We start from the raw sequence: 24366 nt of genomic DNA on the forward strand, positions 1-24366 counted from the left end.
ATAGTTTAAACATGTTGAACAGAATTATAATGTTGAGTGGATAATGTTAATAATATAAAAATATATAGTATATTTGTACACTTATTTTTTATTAAACTGCTCGTATATATACATGTACATCTAATTTTATTATAAAAACAATCTCGTTAAATTGGATTGTTAAAAATATGTCTATTCGTCTGTAACGTAATTATCAAACGGAAGTTTGGACATTTTTATGCTGTAAATCATGTGTCTTAGCCGATTGTTCATAGAGATTATCCTCTATATTATAACGTTTCCTTCTAATCGATACTACTTGCTAAAAATGAACACTTCTCGAAATTGCATATATAACTTACTGTGAAGTAACGAAAGCAAATTCCCGCATATCTTTAACTCTACTCGCGATAGACAACGTGTTTAATTGCCCGGATTATTATACGTATTTATTTGCTATTTTTATAATCATATTTATTTCTTAAAATTATATTTAGAAATTGTCGTTAAGCCACAAATGTAATGTCTCTATATGACACTCTTCAAACACTTTATTGCACGTTTTTAAAAAAAATATTTTTAAGTTTATACGTGATGATAATCCATGCCTGCATATTGTATGATTGAAATGACAATTGTAGAAATAATTATCATATAATATACAGAAAAAAACAAGGTTAATTGCTAATCCGTTATATCATTAATGTTTCTCCAAATTATGAGTTTGTTACCGTCAATAATTTTTTTTTTTTTTACTTTATTGATGCGCAAAAAGCGTTTTATCTCGAGAACGAAATGTATGTATGACTTGGATCACTTTTATCATCACGGACGCAATATTTTATTCTGACGCATCTTGTTTTTCGACGTAACTACTAATTTTGTCGCTCAAACACCTACTTATTGACCTCTCTGGTATGAGCATGACAAAGTTATCATGCTTTATTAGGAACATGTCGCTCGTCCATATTGCTTATCGCCGTATTTGTATAGTTATGTACTTTCTAATTAATGAAAATTTCGTAAACGCTGTTGGCACACACGAGTCTCTCCTCGCCGTTCTACTTTTATCGATAAATGTTTCGTGGCAGTACTTTCGATTCAGTACTTTCATCACCTGCTGGGTAATTCGGTGGATCTTCGTCCCCGCGAAAAAATATTGCACATTACATCCGATAGTTATGCAGACCCGAAAGTATCCTCCCGAATGGATTGGTCCTTTTTCGCGTATACGTACGTAATTCGGTTTTTAATAACCGCTCAAAGGAAGTAGAAGATCCAATATACAGCATTAAACAGCATAAAACTGACCGGGAAAATGATCCGCGAGTACTTGTCTATCACGTTCACGTCCTTGATCTTCGGCATCGACACACGCAACACGGAAGCACCTCTACGAAGAGCGTGTAATACCTACAAAGTCCCATTGCAATTTTAGGCTTGAGTAAATTTAAATTAAATTTTAGAAAAAGAGAAAAGGAACAACGATACAAAAGTTATAGAAATTACTCTAGAAATTCTTTTTACTTTTTTTTTTTACTTTTACGGAAATATCTTTCTCACAAAAATGTGGAAACGCAAAGGCGTGATGAAAATGCTTAGGGAAATTCCTAAAGTATTTTCGGTACAGTTGCTTTTGCATGGGAACGCCTTCGCATACCTTTGGCTTGTGCGGTCTTGGGCCTCTGTATCTCAGACCGCTGTTACGTCCGTGCGTGCTATAAGCGGCCGCCCTGGAGATGCGAAAGCTCGGCGGAAACTTGGCCGGGTCGTGATCTTTCGTGGTCGCCGGTGTCGACGCGCCGACGAGGCCCGACCTATTTCTAATGCTTGGCAAGGGTGACATTCTTAGGTCTTGTAGCTCGATGATGTCCGCGTCCGTGGTGCCAGGATAAGGCGAGCTAACTTTGCTCCCTGCCGAGGAAATAAATTCGTACAGGCCGTAAACCAACTGCGCGGACACGAAAATCAATTTTTTTTTTTTTTCGATTACCCATCTTGGAAGATAGTATCTTCTTCTCGTCGGTGTCTTTCTTTTTGGTTTTCTTCTTCGCCCGGGCGCCCCAGTACGTGTAATTGACCGCCGCGTATTCCAGCAGAGCCGCGAACACGAAAACGAAACACATTACCAAATAAATGTCGATGGCCTTTACGTAACTGATCCGTGGCAGTGAGCTTCTAACACCCGTCGATATCGTCGTCATCGTCAACACGGTTGTGATGCCTAAAAAGTAAGCGAGTAATAAATTGCACGTGCCGCGTTGCACTAGAAATTTAGCGAGACATTTTTTAGAAAATTAATTGATTGAAACAGACAAAGCAAAGCTCATTGATTCTAATTAAATGGTGGTCAAACTTCAATTAAATTAATAGAATTGTCTAGATTTTTTTTTTTTTTTTTTGAAGCGTACCGAGAGCTACTCTCGCGCTGGTGGCTTCGTGATTGATCCAGAAGCTGACCCAGCTGAGCATGACAATTAGTATACTTGGCAGGTATGTCTGAAAAACGAAGTAGCCGATGTTCCTTTGGAGTTTAAAGCTCAGCGAGAGCCTCTGGTAAATGCCCGTCGCCAGCTTCTCCTTTCGATCGTTCGTCTCGTAGCCGATTATCGTAAATTGCGGCAATTTTGCTTCCTCGACCCCGCGAACTGGAGTCTCCTTCCAATACATTACCACGTCACTCACCGTGTATCCATCTGGGCATTCAAAACAATATAATTCAGAATGATGCAGCGTAATGCGCGGTTATCGCCGCTCAATCTCTTTGTCTTCTTCTCTTATTGATTCGTGCTCAAAAAAAAAAAAAAAAAAAATTATTTTTACACGCTCCAAATTATTATTCCCCTTGCAGTAATGACTTTGCCGCAGTAAACGATTTAATGAGACGAAAAATTAAAAAACTCCTTTGAAAGAAAAGAATTATTTTTACAATCTAACAAGAGGTACGATAAAAAAATCTTTTCACGATAAGAGAATAATGCTGTACGTTTGGCCGATCGATTGCGGACGTGTATTCCGATACGTACAGCTTTCGATCTCCACCGTGCAGTTCTGCGAGTCGAGCGGATAGTAATGTAGGTCCATCATGCAGGCCAGGGTTGTCGTGAATCTCATGCCGTATGTAATCGAGCCGTCGCCGGATAATCTAACGAGTTTATTGCGTTCGGTGACGTCGTGCAGGAAACTGTAATAAAATCAGTAAAACGATATCTAGTTGCAGAGGAAATTAAAGAAGTACAACGAAAAGCACCCTTGTACGTACGCGTAAAATGTTACAAATAATTAAAAGTAGTTGCGAACATTCGGGAAGGATCTTTGAAGCCCCGCGATAATTTATTAATTTTTATTTTTTTTCTTTTTCTTTACTGTTGATTACCTATTTTTATCGTTAGCGAAAAACGTGTCCGGCACCCAAATCTTCTCTGCGAAATCGCCGCTCAACGTCAGGATCTCGTCTTCGTGCGAGAAAGCGAGTCTCTCGTCCATCCAATATTGATTCAAGTACATAGTTATCGTGTAATCCTGAGATAGAAATAATAATAATAATGAAAAATCGCCAAGAGAATTCGTTGGAATAATAATTACGAGAAGCAAGATATGTATGTATAATATATTTTATCGTTTCGAAAAAGAAGAAAAAGGGAAAGTAAAACGTATGCCGCTCGAAAATGTGTCCCGACAAAACGACTTAATCACAGATAAAGAAAAAAAGAAAAGGTACTTTGTTGGATGCATATGTCGAATTCATTCGAGCTCTGGGGATACAGAATCGATTTACGCATCGCCGGGATGTGCGACTGTCGGTGAGAGAACGAATTTTGCATTCTGACTTGTGCATAATATTCCGATACGAGCGTCTCCGACGTGGCAAATGCCAATTTGCCGGCACGCCACGAGATTACAATAAATCGTAATTTATAAATCAGAGGAGCGAGATAAATTACTTAAAGTATTTTATTTTTATTTATTTTTTTCTTGAAAACTGAATAAACTTTATCCGCAAAATCAAAAATTAAATTTAAATTAAATTTATATTAAATTTTTATTAAATCTGTATATAAACAATAGGGGTTTTATTTTTATTTAATTTTTATTTTAATTTACTCACCATATTGACTTCTGAGATCGCATCGAAACTCGCGATGGTGAGATCCATGCCGACTAGCAAGGGTTTACCTTTAAGCGATAGTCCGTCATTAATTTTTCAACACGCTGCACAACTCAAAAGATGAACATTCAGAGTTTTTTTTTTTCTTTCTTTTTTTTTCTTTTAAACTGTTTGTAATAGAGAAAAAGCTAGGGAAAGAAATACAGCTTAAAGTTTTCGTCTAATCCGTTGATTATATCGGCAAATTACTTCCCCTCGTTGCATGTTCGATTAAAAGTGCTGATTGCGATCACGCCTCGTTGAATGACGTGGAAAACTTCATTAAAAGCTTTCCATATCGGCCGACTGTCGAGCCGTAACGCTAAAATTCAACTCTGTAAAATACAGCTCGATACCAACATGAGAGCGATAGCTCTAATTGTGAAGTTTATTTCCGTATAATTTTTTTTTTTTATTCTTCGTACTGTATTTTTAAGTTCTATTTTTTTTCTAACATTTTTATAAAGTACATTATTACGCGAAGTGACTTTTGCAGAAATACATATATTTATCGAAGCGTGCAAGAACATTTCGAGCTTACCGCCAAAGTTCGGTCTTAATCGGATATCGTAGCCGTCGAGTATCTTCGAAATTGTCTGTGTAACGTTCTCCAGTCTGTCGGACATCCCGGTGCTCTCCAGAGAAGCCCTGCGAACCACGAAATTCGAGAAAACTGTAAAGCCCAAGGCTGCTGAAATATCTTGACTAACGGGTGCAATGTTCAATCTTCGAAATGAATATTGGAACGACTACGTAAGCTTTAGCCTCTTGCATAAATGGAGTTTAATATTACATATCTTTCCAATATTAATTATCGTATTATTACAAATTACAACGATTATATACGAGTATAAAATTCACCGTTCCATTATTAGATCGATTTTTGCGTCAGGGGGGGGAAAAAAAAATTGTCTTTTCAAGTGCACTCTGAATATTCGCACCATCGTCGTTCAGTTTTATCAAACATGTCTTGCCATACTAAATTCGTGACAAACCTTTCTTCTTGACATGCCGATATTAACCAATCCGTAAAGGTCTGTTTTACATTTTTGCAGTACTTGTTAATTAGATATTCACGTGAAATTAAATAAGCGCTTTACGTGCAGATATTCGCGTTATTAAAATTAATACGCGCACCGACGAGAGCCATGGACAGAAAGGAATTAATGGAACGCCTCGAGAAATTGTTTTCGTTGACTAATTCGGACACCGTCGATCTCGTCTGGTCCATAGCGATCATCGTGCTCGTAATCGTAATATACGTCATCTTGAGAAAGAACTAGCGGGATTTAACATGCGCCGTTACTCAGAAAAAGTCATCAAGTTCATCTTCTGCCCGGGAAATGGAGCCCTGCTGTCTCTCGTTGCGTACAGCGCGCTGATTGGGGCACTAATTGCACGAACAATTGCTCACGTTGCGCGCCGAGCTTAATTCGGGTATTCAATTATTTTCTTTCGCGGAAATCCTACGTGCTCTGTGATTTATCACATACGTCAAAACTTCTTCATAACATTTCGTATTTGCAGAGCATTAATTAAAAATATTATTAGAGTTAAGGCATTTTACAACCGCGTCCGAGGAAAGAGAAATTGAATTTCTAACACACATTCTTTTAATTAAATTCATATATGTATGTCGTCGATATCACGTCCTTCAAGCGGAAGGCAATTTATATACGGGATTTGAGAAAGCTTTTCCCTTCATCCCTGCGAACAACTAGAGCGGCTATACGTGATCGAGATCGCAGCCCTCGCGAACGCGTGTCACGTGTGCAATTGGAACGGCACGGGGTGCCTCGTTATCCCCCCGTGATTTTTTCGCAACGGGGTCCGCAGGGCGCGGGACGAGGGCAATGCTCACCAGGTGATACGGTGACGCAGCTGCACGACGAAGAGGACGATCAGCGGCAGTCCGCGCGGCAGCATCCTGCCAATCGTTTTCGTTATCCAGCCGGAGTTGCGTCAGTGAACGACGAGCGCCGTGGAGAACGTCATCTCGCGGTGTCCTCGCATCCCCTCGGCATCCCCGTAACCGGCCCGCTGCCGCCGCCACCGCCGTTCTGCAATCACATCCAGATGGGAAGAAGCCCGTCGACCCCTTTTTCACCCTTCACTCCTTAACCCGCGCGTAGCTTTTACGCGTACTCGCATACAGATCGTCCGGCGATCCTCTCGAATGCACGATAAGCCCTCCCCCCCCCCGCGGCAACATCCCCAGCATCCGCGATTTTCCATCTCGGAGAGTGAGAGGAGGGGATTAATCCAAGGAGAAAAGACGGAGGACGATCCGCCGGCGGACTTATCTCGGGGTAATAATCCTGCGCGTTTCGTTCTCGGAATGTACAAAGAGTTTGTACCCGGGCAAGTTTCGTTAAATTAAATTCGCCGTTGTTTCCAAGTACTTTACCAATTGATCGCCGCGTCGACTGCGTCGCGACATAAAAAAAACTTTAATTAATTTTAAAAAGTTCCGCCCGGCCTACATTTCGCCGCAGCAACGAAATACGAAAACGTATCGTCGTTCTTGGATAGAAATATTAATATCGCGCTCTTTAATGTTGTTCTTACGGTGATGTTGAAATATTGTCGTTGATTTTGTCATGTCAATGTCGCTAATAATCGGCAGGAGCTAGAAAGGCTCTTTTATTTGTTTTAAGCCAACGGCTTTCCCTGAAATTTTCGTGTGTGCGGAATCAAATGATTAAAAACGAGATGTAACTCCATTATCACGTACGATTGACCCAGATTCGGTAGCGGAGCACGACGAAATGTGGACGGGCGTGTTACACGTACAACGCGGCGAAATAAAAATTAAATAAAAATCGCCAGCGCGTTACGCTCGCTCTACATAGTTCATATTTCGATCCCGCGCCGCTTTATTCGTTTTCTATTCAAAAATTGCGCATGTACGAAGCCGCATTTTCCCTTTAGACAGATACGACGTTCGCGCAAAAACGATGATAGGAGGGCGTAAAATTCAGATTTCTAGCGATATTATATACGTATTTTTTTTTTTCTTTTTTTTCTTTTTTATAAAGTCATTTTCTAGAACGTTCAAAACACGAAGCATCTTGTTAGTCACGAAACTCTATCCTCTCCGGAAATAATAAAGAGACGAGATTTTTTTTCTTCGCCTCTTTAAGTTGGCTTGATTAATGCCAGAGTTTTAGATTAACGACGGGAAATATTTCACGCACGTGACACTCTTGCAGGCCCTTGAGGAAAAAAACCGCTTATGCAAAATTTTGTTTTTCCTCGCTTTGCTTCATTAGTTAAAAATTCTCTGATAAAATTATATTTAATTTGACAGATTAATTTAATAATAATTTATTCAGATTCCCAACTATGCGTATATAATTGGACAAATAATTGAATAGCGAACCAGTAAAAATTGAAGCAAATAATGCGCGATAGGATTTAATTAATTAATTAATTCGTTAGTACCGATTTTCTAATAAAGAAACTTTTCGTAATGTGCCAGCGGATTGACGGGGAATTTGATTAGAAATTGCTAGCAAATTGGCATCAACTGCGTTCGTTAAGCCCGCGTTTGGCTGATAAAGCCTCCTGATATAACATGACAGCAGATTGGCGGCAGAAATCGAGCAGAATCTGTCGAATGCAGATTCTGCTCCATTTCTGCCACCAGACCGCGTTGAATTCCATAGTAAATATATTAAAATGTTGCTCGGTTTATTAATTTCTTTTGTTCACCATAGCAACAGCATCGTGCATCCAGTATTAATCTGGCGATAAGACTCGCAGCAGATGTTTTACAAAGTGATTTTTTAACGCATCGTGTTTGGAGAAAGAGAGAAGGGATAGCACTTATCAATTCCAATTTATGATTACCATTTTTTTATATTTTTTATTAAAAAAATTTCTTTGACAGTTTCCGAACTTCTTAAGACCTGATTCTTTACTGCAATATTACTTTGAATAAAATCGTAACAAATCAATTCAGTGTCAATACATCGAATATGTTTTTTTAACACGAGCGAACTTAATTTATTAATTTTCGTGTGGAGAACGAATCTCTTTTGCTACGGTAGGGCTCGTGTTACGTCCACGGACGGTTACCTGCTGCATCCGACGGGAATCACGACGCGCGCGACGATCTCATTAACGATCCCCAAGAGGTACCATGATTGTCAGGCGTGCGGTACCGCGTCGCCGATCGGAATTATCACTTGCGCGCACCTTCGGCTCGTCGTCGCGGCTTCAAATCGGTTGGCGCAATTTCGGGATTCCGAGGATCTCGGGGGTCAACCGATCAACTGGTCCACTGTTCACTGGTTAATATTCACCGGCTTATTCACCTCTCGCTGCGACGCGATCGAACTCGCGGATCGCTCGAAGCTCGCGAGTCCGGACGCGCTGGTAGGATCCTCGGGTGAACGGCGTCATCGATCGTCGCGTAGCATTACTACCCGACGACGTCGACGTCCTCGCTCCCGTCCACGTCGTCGGTGGTTCTCGACGTCCGGTGGAAACGCGAGATATTCCAACGCGCTGCAAGCCTCGCGGAGGCCGCCTTTCATCCCTCGGTAGCTAACGCGGATCCACTGTCGATTATTCTCTTCAGACCCTCTTTCTCTCTCTCTCTCTCTCGCACATTCTCGCACCCTCCTTTTCCTCCCTCACCGCGGACGCGGTCTCCCTCTGCCTCCGTCTTTCTCTCTCTTTTCATCTCGCTCGCCTCGGAGATCATCCCTCTCGCTTTCATCGATTCTCTCCCTGTCTCTCTATCGCGATTCATCCCCTTTTCTCTCGCGCTCACGCGAGTCCTCCCTCCGCCACGCTCTCATTTTCGCGGGTCCTCCGTCCCTCTCGCTCGCATCCCCCTTTTCATGTGCGATTGCCCCGTTCCACCCCCGTTTATCTTTCTGCCTTCTTCATCGCACGCAGCACGCTCTCTCTTTCTCTTTCTCCTTCTCTGCCCTTCTTTCTCTCATCCCTTTTCTCTCGCTCTCCCAAGTCGCCTTGGTACCGCTCTCCTCCACTTCTCGGAGTCTCCTCGTCTTTCGTCGCCGTCCCGCAAGCATCCCCCCGCGACTTGCCGTGTGCGACTTGCGCATGCACGACATGCCACTTTACCTCCATGTGTCGACCCAGTGACACACAGCCGACGATCGGATTTCCAGAACCGATCGAACATCCCCATCGTCGCCGTCATCATCGCCATCATCATCATCTCCGCCGTCTTAGCTTCTCGGCGCAAAGGAAAGACGTCATTAGCTTCTAGAGCGCTATAAGGGTAACGGGATAAAAAGACGATCGATGATTACCTCGAAATAAAAACCGATCTTTCCGATCGGTCGGCTGGGTCCAAAAGTAGCTACATTTTCCTCTCGGTGTGTAGAAACAGTTCGATATTCGAAAAGACGTGGCGGTCTTGGAAAGGATTCATGAACGTCCTCGATTCTCTTTGCACTCTTAATGAGAGCTAGGATCTCCAAACACGACCGTCTCGAAAATAAGAATAAAAGACACGAGCGCGGAGATAAGATCAAACTAATGGACCCCCAGCTAAGCGTTAATGAAGATTCATCATATCACACGCGTTATCGCGTACCCGGCGGGTTGTCGTGATTTGGAACACTTAGTAGAAATGTACAGAAAGGTTTGTTAAAAACAAATTTTTTGCTAGAACCGTTCTTTCCTTAAAAAAAAAAAAAAAAAAAAAAAAAAGATTGTTATTTATATGTCAGAGTTTCAATTTTTGGCGAGAAACGACTTCGAAAACTTATTCAATTTCCATCTTTTATTCGATTAAAGTGTGAAATCTGGCATTCCGCTCACACATCCAGAAATTGACTTGAGAACTACTAAGACTCGAGAGGGCTAGTTAAATATTTTCATCTCGGAGAATCTACATGCATAAATCTATATGCACTTTGCGTATAAAATCTATAACCGGCGTCTCGTAATGGTGGTTAGATTTACAATCGATAAACACCCTCCGCCGGCAGGATGGGTTCACTTACCTTTCAGGGATGATAAGAACTTTACTGTCGGCAACGCCGTCGGTGGTCGGAAATCATCTCGACGTTCTAGCGTCCCTGGAAAATGCGCGATCAGTTTTGAGATGTCCGCGGAGAAATGCAAGCGAGAAATCACGAGACCGTACTCCGAGCCGTTTTCAAATCGAAAGACTTTTTCAAATTTTTCAAGCTGCATATACGACGAGATATTAATAAAAAATATGTTATCCACCGTCTTAGTAAATGCGTATCTAAAAAAAAAAAAGATTAAAAATAAAATAAAAAGATAAAACTTAATTATTATTAAGAATTTATTAAAATATTAATTTTGAATTATTTGCATCATATTAAAATCAGTTTATTTAGACCCTGCTGTCGCTCCGAACTTGACGAAGTAAATTCCACACTTAAACGTACGCGAAATCTAGCCGACGCGCGATTAAAGGCACGCGCGCTTAGACACCTGCTAATTAACGCAGGTTTAAAATGATTGCACCAAGTACTTCGATGTGATCTCGTCAAGGAGGAAATCCGTCGCGCGACGTCTCGTTGATTAGAGGTATAATTCATATATAATTCAAAGCCCCGACTGTTCTCGCGTTGTCAAAGGCGATCAAAGCTTCTCGGCAACGATTTTAAACGCTCCGGCGAGATTAATCATCAAAGATACCGCGCGAGATGCGAGGGGCGGTATACTCGCTTCCATTTTTACACCTGCGGCTGTTACGAATCGTCGATTTGTCATTTTGCAACTACGCGAGGTGTTAAAGGATTAAACGCAAATGTAGGGATACACGGCGTGATTTCGGGACTTGCGCATCGCGGTGCTTGCAAGCTGGCGTCTTAGGGGGGTTCGTGGCATGAAGAACCACGCGGCCGCCGCAATGGTCCGTCGCACCTCGTGGCGATTAAACTCGTCGATTCGACAAACGTATCTTTGATCCCCGACGCAACAGGATGAAACTGAGCCAGCTGCCGCTGTGAGTAAATTAATTAATTGCCGTGACAAAGAGACCGGTTGATAAACTGCAAGGCTTTCACCGTCCCGCGTTTAGTTCATCCGCGATTTGTACTATTTGGTATTTATTTTAATTTAGTATTATTAGAATGTTTTTTTTTTCTTTTTTTTTTACAGTGCTTAATGCCATTAGATTGAATATTTAATAAATATTAAGTGTTCTTTAAGGTGTTATTTAAATTCGGCTGTAAATGTGTCGAGTTTAATTAATTAAAATTTAAAATATGTGCGAGGATTTTTTTTTTTTATTATTAAATCTTTGTTATACTTGACTTAGGGCCGGTTGTTCCAACTTCCTGGCAGACTTACTTGTCAGGTAATCATATGTCTATCTTTATCTACTTAGGAAGAAAGATGAAGATAGACATATGATTACCTGACAGGTAAAACTGCCTAAAAGTTGGAACAACCGGAACCGGAACACCCTTAATTCGCGCTTTTTAGCTGGTGCAATTCGCAGTTACATAAAAAAAATATATATACATATAACTGAGTGTAAACGGGCGTTTAATTTGACACGACTACGACGCTATCGATAAAAAAAATAATTGTAATCCTTTCCGTCTTTGTTACTACGTTTGTAATAATTTTATTGTTAATTCGAATCCATCTTATTTTATTTCAAGCATTCGAATAACGTGTGCAAAAAGAAGCTGCGCGCTCTCGAATACCTTCGCCTCGATTCGGGGAAGAATTGCAACGTCGTTGATTGTTATTCAGGTCGGCGTTGTTTGATGCAACACCCTTTCCCCTCCCCCCCTGTTTTATACGCATTCGCGGGCGCTTTGCATACGTTTTGAAATAATGAATAATTTCAATCGCTGTACATCAAAGCGGCGCTTCTGACGCATGAAACTCAAAGACGCATCTTAAGCAATTATTGGTATACGCGTGGATTGCGCAGCTCGTAAGAGCCTGTAAATATTTCAAGAACAGATTCCGAGGCGGCTTCCAAAGCAGATGTAATTATCCTTTGAATTTAATCGGGCGTGCCTCCAGCGGGAATCGTTATTCGCGAAAACGTCAAGAGTATCAGGAACAAAGAGACGCGTACTTTCGCGAGGTACTCGGTTTTAAAGTCCTTCCCCGCCGCGTCATTTCGGCCAGACAACAATTGTAAGTCTTGAATGATTATCGCGATGAACAGGCAGGAATCTTCGTCCTTAGATAATTTATAAAAAAAATATTGCCAGTTCGAAACGCCACATTTCCTCCTGCGGCTATATTGTTAATTTTATTTTACAGCAGACAAATTTATTAACTAGATCGTTAAAAAAAAAGAAAAAAATAATTCTCTTTTTATTTCACAATTTCAACATTTTTTCAACTCACGAGTGTTTTACAGGAAAGTTCGATAATGTTTTATTTTACGTCGATCGATCGCCGTAAGGGGTTGAAATAGTTTCGCCAATTGACTTTGATAATTATTTCGCAGTAATAGTTATTTTATCTCGTTGGTATTGCCCTTTCGAGGTAAAGTCGTACTCGATTTTGCACAAAACGGCTCGTCGATGTTGCCAGTCTACGTGCAACGGCGAGACGCAGTGCGCCGATCACTTGAGACCTTGCACGGCCCACTCGAGGGCCGCCTCAAACGGCCCGAAAATCGGGCTTGCAAAATGCGCATACGATCTCACGAGATTACGATGTAGCGGAGCCCGTAACGTTCTCTCGAAACGTGAAGCGGACCCTCGTGGACCTCGCGGCAGCTGCTGAATCGGCGAGTGAGAAGAGGCACTCGCCGCCACTTTTCCTTCGTACCGCGATACTGGGCTTCGCCTCGAATCGAACTCCGAACGACGCTCGTCGTTTACCTCCTTCGCGACTTTATTATACGTTACAACACTCCGCGGCGGGAATTAAAAGTAAAACGGAGGGTCGACGTCAACGGTCAGACGACAGATCCAAGAAGTAACCGAAAATGAAATACATTTTCACGGATCTCAGCGAAGCTAAGCCAATAATATTATTCAATGACGAATAAAAATAAAATTAATTAAATTAAATAGTAGATTTAAAAATAATATAACGTATAATAATGTCACTAATTTCTCGCTACCCAAATTATTAAATGAAATTTATAAATCCTCGCGCAATTTGCGGAAGATCTCGGGGAACGTCGTGAGAGCGGCGGGATCTCGTTGCACGTATGATTAGCGAGCGGATCGCGCGTGTGTCGCGAGCTGCGGTTTATCGGTAGCGGATAGCCCTTCCGATCCCTTGGCTCTGGAACAAAGTTCTGGCACGCGGGCGATGCTATTTCGCGGTGGCTGTGTCGGAAGGGCGACAGGGAATGTGGACATAAGAGCTGAGGGAGAGCGCGGTGTGTCCCAGATAACTCCTTGTAACATCTTTGTAACGCTAACGTCATTATTATGTCACGTTACACCACCCTGAGGAAGCAGGGATCCGAATACCAAGCCGTATCTTTTCGAAACGCGACGATTCTCTCTCAACGTAACGAGCGAGATGTAAAAAAGAAAAAATAAAAGAAAATAGCCTATTTTAATTAAAAATAAGCTTGTAAATAGAAGACAGTACCTTCGCACACGTCGTCACGTTTTACGAAACTAAATAAATCAATTTGAAAAATGCGCAAAATTAAATCGGCTAAATTTGGTAAACGCTTAATCGTCCCCGATTGCGACAAAAGCGTTGTAAAAATTTGAAACTCGGGATCTAGCGGCGATATTAACTGGCCTTTTTTTTTTTTTTTTAAGGCTTAGCACGAAGTGATCGATACGGATTGAAATGCGTCTCCCTCTCTCTTTTCGTAAAACGAAGCGTCGACTTTAAAACCGAAATAGAACGTCTGCGGTGAACAATCCCATTCGCACATTTATGAAGTGCACTCATGTTCGTTAAATACTTAATGAATTTCAATTATCGACATTTAGGATCCATTCACAATATGGAATGTAATTTGACAGGCGCCCAGCGAGGAACCTATCGCCGTCCTACTTATGATTTTCCATCGCGCCGCAATTTTTTTTCCCCCAATCTATTTATCCGCCGCAAAAGAGACATTACTTCGAATCTTATCGCCATTTTCGTTCTCGAATTTATTCGCGCGCAATTACTATGCAGCGGCGTAGCTTCAATTGCGTTAAAAGTAGCGGCTAAATGTGTTTAGCCGTCAGTTTCGCGATTTTACTGTAAGATTCAATTATGCGCGCAGCTTGTATCGAGTTCGCTGATAATTTGCATGACTTCTCGAGTCGGCGATTTGCCGTACTATTGTCGCTAAAACCTCTTACTGCCGGCGCATTAAACGGCTCGGTGCCCATCCGGCCCCCGCTCGCCGGGTTCTCTTGAAGTCGTCAAACTGCGTGTAAGTAATTTTATTAATAATTAGCGAGGCATTCGAGACCGCGATTGTTCCGCAACAAGCCGCTCGCGCTTTCAAGCTGCGAATTAAACTTTCGTTTAAGAAATATCCAGCCTTTCCGCGAGTCACGTCGCCTGGATTTCCAGGCGTGTATCGCGCAGGATTTATCGCCGGTGAAATGAACGGGAATGTTTCTACGTTACGTAGTTTCGTCGTTCTCGTCCTCACCGCGTACAAGTGCCATTATTACGCGTTCGAGACCAAGGCGGACCTCGCGACGTCACCGTCGGGATCGACGTCGACGGCCGGCAGCAGAAGGATGCCGAGAGCCACGGTGAACGACGTCGTCTCGAAGAATATAACCATGGTCCTCGAGAACTTGCTGATGAATTACGAAAATAGCCAGTTACCCACGCACGGCAAAGGTAAGGAAACCGAAAGATCGCCTTTGCAGACTTGATTGCGAATTGACGAATTTTCTCGGATTATTGGATTAATTCCCAAAAATTATGGAAAAAAGAGCTCTAGGCGACAATGCCGAATTAACGGCAACGATTTGTTGCGATATTGAAAATTAAGAATTTATTAAATAATATATTCTTTTATGATTAAATTATAATTAACACGACGTATGCTCGAGCACATATCCCCTAATTAATTATTTGAACTTTGACGGTCGTCCATTATATTAGTATTCCCTTCTTCTTTTTGAAAAGCTGTTCCGAATTTCTCGCGGTGTTATTGACAACTTCATAAATCGACGAATCCGCGATATATTTATTCCGTAATTTATTTTTTTTTCAGGTGTACCCACAGTGGTGAAAACCAATATTCTAATCAGAAGTATGGGCCCGGTGTCTGAACTCGATATGGTGAGGCTCGAAAAACTTTTCGGAAAAGTGCCAGTAAATTTAATTCTTCCTCTTTTATTTTTGTATCGTATCAATCACTTGAAAACAATAATTATCTACGATTTAATCTGATTTCACTCTTGCGTCATCATCTTTAGTGCATAATTAACTTGGTCGTTTATTAGCTTACGTCTGCTATTGCTCATCAACAAATTTCCATTTAATTCTCGCTTAAAAGCTTTCAAGTTCGAATAAATCTTTATCTCTTTCTTCGTCAGGATTACTCGATGGACTGCTATTTCCGGCAATCGTGGCGCGACTCGCGCCTGAGCTTTTTGGGCCCAATCAAGTCCCTCAGTCTGAGTATTAAGATGCTTGAGAGGATTTGGCGTCCAGATACTTACTTCTACAACGGCAAGCACAGTTACGTGCACACGATCACTGTTCCGAACAAATTGCTAAGGATCTCCCAGGACGGCGATATATTGTACTCCATGAGGTTTGTTCGTGCGTGAATTTACGCACTGTGTGGCAAATCGAATCCGATTTCCCCGATACCCGCGAGATAGTCTCTTCTTTTACACGTTCTCGTCAATTTTTGTCAAAAAAAAAAAAAAAAAAACATATATATATATATATATTATATACTATCGACGCGATATGAGAAATTAAATTCCTGTGCTGGTAATATATGTATATTCCATCTTGAAATATTGTACGAAAACATGGTATTTTTGTCACTCTGAATCTTTCCGAATCTTCAGAAAGCTTATTCATGCACGGTGCACGATAAGAAGATAATATAAAATTGAAAGAGGGATTTTTTAATATTTCGTAATATTAATTTTTAGTCACGATTGCTTCTAATGTTTTACAACGCAGGCTCACCATTAAAGCCAAGTGTCCCATGGAGCTGAGAAATTTCCCCATGGATCGGCAGTCTTGCCCGCTGATAATGGGAAGCTGTACGTACCAATTTTTTTTAATCACGTAGTAATTGTGCTCCAAAGAGACAAGTAATGTAAAATAAAAAAAAAATTAATTTTTGAAGCGATAAAAACGCTAAGATTATATTTTGTTCAGCGAAGCAGGAAAAAAAATTTCTATTTCTACAATTTTTATTTTTATTATCTCTTAAGTCGCATTTATATTAATTCGTGCGTGCTCTGCTTTTCATGAAATGACGCGGAATAAAAGATAATACCGTGTTTCACATTCATTTTTAATTAACAGGCCGAGGTCCTTTTCGCTCTTGCGCTGAAACGTTCACAAATCACGTGGAAGCGCAATATTTCCACGCTTCGCGGATCAAGTGAGACTCAAGCCGCTAGAGCTGTAATTCATAAGGAAAACCAGGACAAATAATACTTCATTCGTATGCCCTCGCGTGATACGTTATGCTGTTCCTCGGCGTGTATCACGTCCACCAATATTATTCCGCGGCGATCGTCCGTGCCGAAATTATGATCGCAATAAATTCGATATTCTTTTACGTTTCTTTTACATCTCGGCTTTACGGTGCCCGGTGGCTTTTGCCACTCGCCATAACATTTTTCGTCATAGCTCTCGATACGGCGTAACGTCGAAATTTATTATCATCAGCGCGCCGGGAATGACGGAAGTTCTTTACGAATCGGGACGCGCGATTCCAGATCGGTCGTTAATACTTGGATTCGCCCAGAGAAATACACAATCTGGGCAAGACGTGATAACGAGGACGAGCACGGCGAACGCGCGCTGACAAATTTCCGGATTTGTCGGAATCGATGAGGAATAAATACGTTTGATAAGGAAAAGGTATGCACTTTCAGTTCAGCGAATCATTTAATTTCCGCTCGACGTGGCATTTATAAAATTTACGACACGATATTTTTGAGATGAAGAGACGTTGTTGGGGTGCTACCTTTTTATCGGTCTCTCTCAAATGTTCCTTACCAAACGTCTGAAGATTGATAATTAGAAGATAAATTGGCGGATTTAAGGCTTCTTTCGAAGATTCTTCTCACCGACATTTCACCAGATAAATACATCTTAAAAGATGATTTTTCTCATTGTTGCTAATACGTTCTTTGTTTGTTAGACGCGTACACGTCGGGGTACCTGGTTTACGAATGGCAGGAGGGTTTATCGGTGAACTTCGTGCCCGGAATGGCGCTCTCGCAGTTCGATTTGATGGGCTCGCCATACAGAAACCTCACGTTTGTACGCCGCGAGGGCGAGTTCTCGGTGCTCCAGGTATCCTTCAATCTGCAACGCCACACCGGATACTTTCTCATTCAGGTGAGCTCGCACAAATAAGCAGCGCAATTTATTATAGAACCGCTTTTTGTTTTCTCTGATGAAACGCAACGGGAAGATCTCACGTCCGCAGGTTTATGTACCGTGCGTTTTGATAGTCGTGCTCAGCTGGGTGTCCTTCTGGATCCACCGCGAGGCAACGAGCGATCGAGTGGGTTTAGGTATCACCTTTAACATTTCTTCTGCCGCTTTGTCTCCTATTTTTCGTGAACATAATGTATCCCCCCCCTCCCCCGCCGCGAAAAAAAATTCCTTATATACTTTTTACCGTCTTTTATCATTTTTCCTCCTTTTACGAGGCGTGTAAAGCCCGTGGGCCCTAAGCGCCCGGGCGTCTGCGGCATCTAAATGGAAAACCCGGCGCCGCGGATAACGCTGTATCATAAATTTGCCAGGTATCACCACCGTCTTGACACTATCGACGATAAGCCTCGATTCCAGAACGGATTTGCCGAAAGTTAGATACGCCACCGCTTTGGATTGGTTTCTACTGATGAGCTTCGGTTACTGCATCGCCACCCTCCTCGAGTTCGCGGGCGTTCATTACTTCACGAAGGTGATACCGCCGGTGATCGCGCCGGACCTTGACGTTTGATCTAATTCCGATTAATTTTTTTAGGTCGGCAGCGGCGAAATTCCTCTGGACGACGACGAATGGGAGGAGTGGAAGGGCATCGGGAGCGAGGAGATCGAGGATACGTTTCGGATGATTTCCTGCAGCCCCCAAGCCGTGCATCCGGAGATCATCGACACGAGTGCCAGAAAGCGCGGCTCCTTGATGTCCGTTCTATACAGCGTTAGTTTGATATTTTTGTGAAACTACTCTCGTTACGAAATTGTCCAAAGATACCAAAAATATCTCGAAAGTTTTCGCAGAAATTAAAAAAAAAAGAAGAATATACTAAAAATGCTCCTGAAATATTTTTACCACTTTGGATATTTTCTAGTATATAGCCGTCTTGAAAAAATATATGCAAATTAATTTTCCATAATGAACCGAAAATTAGTTTGGCAAATTCGAAAATGGATTTCCTCCAGAGTTTCTTTCGTGAAATATTATTTCGAGTTCTACTTTTCGGCAGGACGTGACGTACGAACGAGATTCCTGCCAATCCATCACGGTCGCAGTTTCCTCGAAGCCGTCGACGATGGAGAGGCAGACGCAAACCGAGCTTATTCTACCGATGTGGCGACAGTTCCTTTATTGTTTAGCGGGCGACGATGCTTTCAGGTAAATTATTGCGTTCATGAGAAAACGAATGAAGCTTCCGCAACATTTTCCACGCCGTAAAAGGCCGTAAAGAGAAACGTGTGGTAATTAATATTATAAAAATCACTTACCTGCCAAGCCTGAAGTTAATTTCTGAAATGGTAGACGTCGACGGCAACGCGAAGCGGCCAGCAACTATCGGAAATGCGGCGACCGGATGTCGAGAAGGCACATAAATAGCGTGTCCCACATCGACAGGGTAGCAAGGATCGTCTTCCCCGCGTCGTTCGGCCTGCTTAATCTCTGTTACTGGGTGGTCTACGTTACCTATCAAGAAGAATTCAAGTGGCAGGATCCACCAATCGGATCAATAACGCCGATATCTCATTAACAAAGCAATTATTAGCCTTTACGTGGAATTCTGGGTCAATTAATCCAGACTAATTTTTAAACGTTAGAATTTATAGGCTTTTTTTTAATATTCTTAACATTTATTTATTTAAACAGCTTTTTCTATGACTTCTATATTAAAGAAAAACGTTTAATGATTTTTAGCAATGAACTACGAATGTATGCATTTCACACGATACTTCAAGCACCTCTCACTCCTTTAAATTAAATATTTATATAAATTTATAAGTTAAATATACAGTCAGACATTAATTGTATTTAAAGTTCCTTCATACATCCGTAACTCCGTTGAAACTAAGTTTGAAATATACTAAATAAAATAGTCATACTCACGATTCGATCTGTCGTCGATTTATTAACTGTCTTGAATTTACAGGTAAAGCGAAATTCGTCAAAGTTAAACCACATTCGTTCGATCGCAGCGGCATTTCTCGGATAAAAAAGACTCGAGATGGGTAGACTTGAAAATTTTTTTAGTTCTACCGAAATGCCGCCATCGTGGCGCGCTCGCTGAACGCGCCCATTAGTGTTTAGTGCTCCAGCGAATCAGAGCTCGCTGATACTCAAGTGACGAATTGGCTAGTCTTGGCTATAGTCTGAAGGATCCCTAGCCGGTAACTTGTCTTTCGCCGGCGCTTGTCTCTTCCTCCCTCTCCCCCCTCCTCTCGTGACACTGACCTTTACGCAGTTTACGCACGCGAAGCGAAACGGGTTTGGTTTCACGCGGCAAAACTAGCGGCGGCCCGTCGCTGTTGTGAGCGAGACTAGGCTTATACCCGACTCGGCGAGGTTCGGTGTTCCTCACGCGGACCGGGCGCGGCCGACCTCGAGGAACGGTTCCTCTCCAACTCGGTAACTCCTCGTAAATATGCTGTGCTAGTACCGTGAATGTTAGGCACGATGAGCTTCTCCAGCGATGAAGTCAACTTCTTGGTCTACCGATACCTGCAAGAATCCGGTAAGTTTTTTCGCACCTAACCTCAAAATTACCGCAACGGGTATGCTGCGTTCTCTACCCGTTAGGCTCGCGCAACAAGAATCCAAGCAATTCCGGCATGTCTCAGTGGCCGCAAAGAGAGACCAGTTTTTTATTCGAAACCCTCTGCAATTCAATAGCCGAACCGAGCTATCGAGTTTTTTTATGAAGTTTGTTTGTCAACACAGCACTTGTGATTTTGCCTGGATTTGACGTTGTATGGGCGTAACAATTTGTCTTATTTTAATTTGCTTATTGTATTTAAATTACCCACCAATATAGGTTTTCAACATTCCGCATATACATTTGGGATAGAGAGCCATATATCACAGAGCAACATTAATGGAGCGCTTGTGCCGCCGGCAGCACTGCTGTCCATTATTCAGAAGGGACTGCAGTACACAGAGGCAGAGATAATGATAGGCGAGGATGGTACAGAACAAAGAATGGTGGAATCATTGTCCCTTATTGATGCAGTTATGCCAGACATTGTTGCAACGCGACAGAATCAAATTAATCAGCAGAAACAACAGGTGAAGACTGAGGGTCAGGATACCAACGGCGAAGAAGGTAAATTATTATACATGTTTGTGTTACAGTTTAAAGATATTTTAATTCTGTATATTTATAAACACTATACATATGATATCTAGTTATAAAATAAATTGGTTATACTAACAATTAAAACTAAGTAAAAAATAAGATGCGTTGCTGAAAACCTGATACACCCTGGTCTTAAGAAGTTTAAGTTTTTCTTTAGACCTCCTTAAAACTCAGGTAGATTAAATTGGAACAGCCATAGATTGCGGTCATTTTGAAAGCTACAGCTTGTCACTTCTGTCAAATGCAAAGATAAAAAAATATCCTTTTTTTTCTTTGATGAAAAAGTATTTTTTTTTTTTCTAAATGCAAGCGGAAGGAACAAATTATGGCTCATTATAAATATGTCTTCAAACTAGTGGCAAACAGTTTTTTAAATAAATAATTAAAATATTGAGATAATTTATATGTTTAAATATATGTGTTTGTAATAAACGTGTTTAATAACTTATGTAATTTATGTGTAATTTATGAGTTTGTGAACTAGTAATAAACAATTTTTTAAACAAATAAATGCTATAAGAAATTCATATAAATTAATCAAAATATTTGTTTTTTTTTGTCTTAGTTATTACATCCAACGAAGGTGTAAATAATAATGACCGAGGTGGAGATCGGGGAACAGAGATGGAAGTAGATGAGCCGGCAACAGGTGCGAATGCAGGCTCCAATGCTAGTACTGTCGAGATCCCAGCCAGTAAAGCCACAAAATTACGCGGCCACGAGTCGGAGGTGTTTATCTGTGCTTGGAATCCGACGACCGATTTATTAGCTTCCGGCTCGGGTGACAGTACCGCTCGCATTTGGGATATGTCGGACAATTCGCAAGCACCTAATCAACTCGTTTTGCGTCACTGCATTCAAAAAGGTGGCACCGAAGTGCCCAGCAATAAAGACGTTACATCGTTAGATTGGAAGGTACGAAAATTATACATTTTATGTGAAGGCTGACCAATGAAAACACGCAATTTATATCTTTACAGTGTGACGGTACGTTGCTTGCGACGGGGAGTTACGACGGATATGCACGAATTTGGACAACAGATGGTCGATTAGCATCTACATTGGGTCAACACAAAGGTCCGATTTTTGCATTGAAATGGAATAAACGTGGCAATTATATTTTGAGCGCAGGAGTTGACAAAACGACGATTATTTGGGATGCTGAAAGCGGACAGTGCACTCAGCAATTCAGCTTTCATTGCGCACCTGCTTTAGATGTCGACTGGCAAACAAACACGTCATTCGCTAGTTGTTCTACAGACCAGTGTATACATGTGTGCAAACTCAACGTTGATAAGCCTATCAAAAGCTTTCAAGGACACACTGTGAGTATAATAACGACATATACGACCGATAAATTTATTATAATATAATCAAGAGCATTTTCATTAATTTTCTGTTTTTTTATTTTTTTTTTTATTTTTGCAGAACGAAGTTAATGCAATTAAATGGGATCCACAAGGAAACCTATTGGCCAGTTGTTCGGACGACATGAGTCTCAAAATCTGGTCTATGAAACAGGACACATGGGTTCACGATTTGCAAGCACACAGTAAAGAAATCTATACAATTAAATGGTCACCGACAGGCCCAGGGACACACAATCCAAATATGAATTTAACATTGGCCAGTGCATCGTTTGATTCCACCGTTAGATTATGGGATGTTGAAAGAGGCGTATGCATTCACACGCTCACCAAACACACCGAGCCAGTCTACAGCGTAGCATTCAGTCCCGATGGAAAATTCCTCGCTAGTGGTAGTTTTGATAAATGTGTTCATATATGGTCTACACAAGTAAGTATTGTATTTTGTAATTTTGTTTTTAAAATATTGAACCGAGTTAAACAATATTTTCTCTTAATTCGTACAGAGCGGTCAGTTGGTACACAGTTACAAAGGTACAGGTGGTATTTTCGAAGTCTGTTGGAATAGTCGTGGTGACAAAGTCGGCGCGTCAGCATCCGATGGTAGTGTATTCGTTCTCGATCTTCGTAAACTATAATTATAATTCTGTCTTAGAACGTATTACCGATGGAGAAATTTGTTACGATTTTGTAACATTTACTGACGTTTTAATTTTTTTTTTAAATTGTATCTTAATTTTTTTTATTACGACTGATCTACATTTAAGTGTGTAATATCTATTATAAGTCCTTTACAATCATGTTTATTGTGCTAATTGGCTGTGTTCAACGGAGAAAACAATGCACGCTTAGTAATTCCTAAATATTTTATAAAATTATAATTGTATATTACACTTAGATCCAGATATGGATAAAATAAAATCTGATTATATTAATTTTCTCACCTGAATGCAGCCATTGCAATAAAGTCGTCATAAACATTAACTCATATTAATGATAACATTTACGTACCGAACGTTACGACTGAACTATACGAATCATTGAGAATTATAATCCTTAACATTCCATTTCGTCATTGGTGAAGTGCGATACAGGTTAGGATCTATTGTAATTTATGTAGAACAACAAATTTTTTTTACTATTTCCGATTAAAGTATTACGATAAATGTAGATCAGCCTTTAAATGAAGGGAAGGGAGAAGGAGGAAATCTAAACGCAATTTAAAACAGAATTTTTCATATATAACTTTAAAAAAAAGCATAATAAATAATAGGGTGTGTAACATCCTTTTACTATTTAAAAAAAAATATATATGTATTTTTTATTTTAATAATTTCAAGTTTAATTATGCAGATTGACATTAAAAGCAACATGGATGGATGAAATGTGTCGTTTCTTGTAAATTTTTGTTGAATCTCGATCCAGGAGCGAAATTTTCGTATAATATTGCATTTTTAGCACTTTTAACTTCAATTTTTTAAAAAACCTTACAGAGTATAAAAAATTTACTACTGAATTTAGATACAACGACCGAAAACTTGTAGGAAATGACACTTCTTATTCGTGCTGTACGTTTAATGTGAATTTGTGTGGTTCATCTATTTAAACACAAAGTTTTATGATTAAGAATTCGTAAAATATTCAATAATTTTTAATCACATAATAAATCATAATCATTTACTTCATTACCATTTATCAGTTATTTGAGTTTTTTTTTTTAAATATATTTATGAACTACTTATACATAAATACACTATTAAGTTGTTTATAAAATTATAGGCGGCAATCTAATAAAATTATTTAATAAAACGCGCATTTTCACTATAAAAAAAATTTTTTTTGTATATTAATCCCTTAATTTTTTTAACGAAAAATAAGATAATGAGAAATGTACATTAGGAATATTTTTAATCATGATACTAACATTGTACAGCATAAACGTTAACAAGCTATATATTTACAAAGAAATATGAAATGTTTTTTCTATCTTTATGCATTAATAATGGTTGCAGTGTACTATGTATACTTCCATTGTAACTATAATTACACACAATTAGATTTGTAACTGTGATAGTATTAAATAACATGCAAACATCGACAAATAAATAAAAAAAATAATAAACTTTTTTAAGGAAAGACCGTGATTATAATTAAAAAATTAATTTACGACATATTATTCATCATAATATCACTA

General features: G+C 40.4%; 3 protein-coding genes across 3 annotated transcripts; 2 read left to right on the forward strand and 1 right to left on the reverse strand.

Moving 5' to 3' along the window:
* Window positions 1-165: 165 nt before the first annotated feature.
* Window positions 166-9156, reverse strand: Lcch3 (Ligand-gated chloride channel homolog 3). The gene is made up of 10 exons (XM_070668544.1): window positions 8207-9156; window positions 5988-6186; window positions 4668-4774; window positions 4088-4155; window positions 3356-3501; window positions 3006-3163; window positions 2391-2675; window positions 1973-2203; window positions 1640-1893; window positions 166-1392 (listed from the first exon to the last, which is right to left on the reverse strand). The coding sequence occupies exons 2-10, from the start codon at window positions 6050-6052 to the stop codon at window positions 1240-1242; spliced, it is 1467 nt and encodes a 488-aa protein (XP_070524645.1). The 5' UTR covers window positions 6053-6186; window positions 8207-9156; the 3' UTR covers window positions 166-1239.
* A 1258-nt stretch (window positions 9157-10414) lies between these two features.
* Window positions 10415-19812, forward strand: LOC139109454 (gamma-aminobutyric acid receptor subunit alpha-6). Its single transcript, XM_070668531.1, has 10 exons — window positions 10415-14881; window positions 15261-15328; window positions 15586-15806; window positions 16190-16272; window positions 17388-17587; window positions 17679-17766; window positions 18001-18161; window positions 18225-18401; window positions 18688-18836; window positions 18981-19812. Exons 1-10 carry the CDS (start codon window positions 14635-14637, stop codon window positions 19204-19206), a joined length of 1620 nt encoding a protein of 539 aa, XP_070524632.1. The 5' UTR covers window positions 10415-14634; the 3' UTR covers window positions 19207-19812.
* A 153-nt stretch (window positions 19813-19965) lies between these two features.
* On the forward strand, window positions 19966-24308 carry LOC139109457 (F-box-like/WD repeat-containing protein TBL1XR1). The gene is made up of 6 exons (XM_070668543.1): window positions 19966-20184; window positions 20485-20772; window positions 21371-21720; window positions 21786-22130; window positions 22234-22602; window positions 22679-24308. Exons 1-6 carry the CDS (start codon window positions 20115-20117, stop codon window positions 22808-22810), a joined length of 1554 nt encoding a protein of 517 aa, XP_070524644.1. The 5' UTR covers window positions 19966-20114; the 3' UTR covers window positions 22811-24308.
* The last annotated feature ends 58 nt before the right edge of the window (window positions 24309-24366 follow it).

Source organism: Cardiocondyla obscurior, linkage group LG17 (assembly GCF_019399895.1).
Source record: "Cardiocondyla obscurior isolate alpha-2009 linkage group LG17, Cobs3.1, whole genome shotgun sequence".
Taxonomy (NCBI): domain Eukaryota; kingdom Metazoa; phylum Arthropoda; class Insecta; order Hymenoptera; family Formicidae; genus Cardiocondyla; species Cardiocondyla obscurior.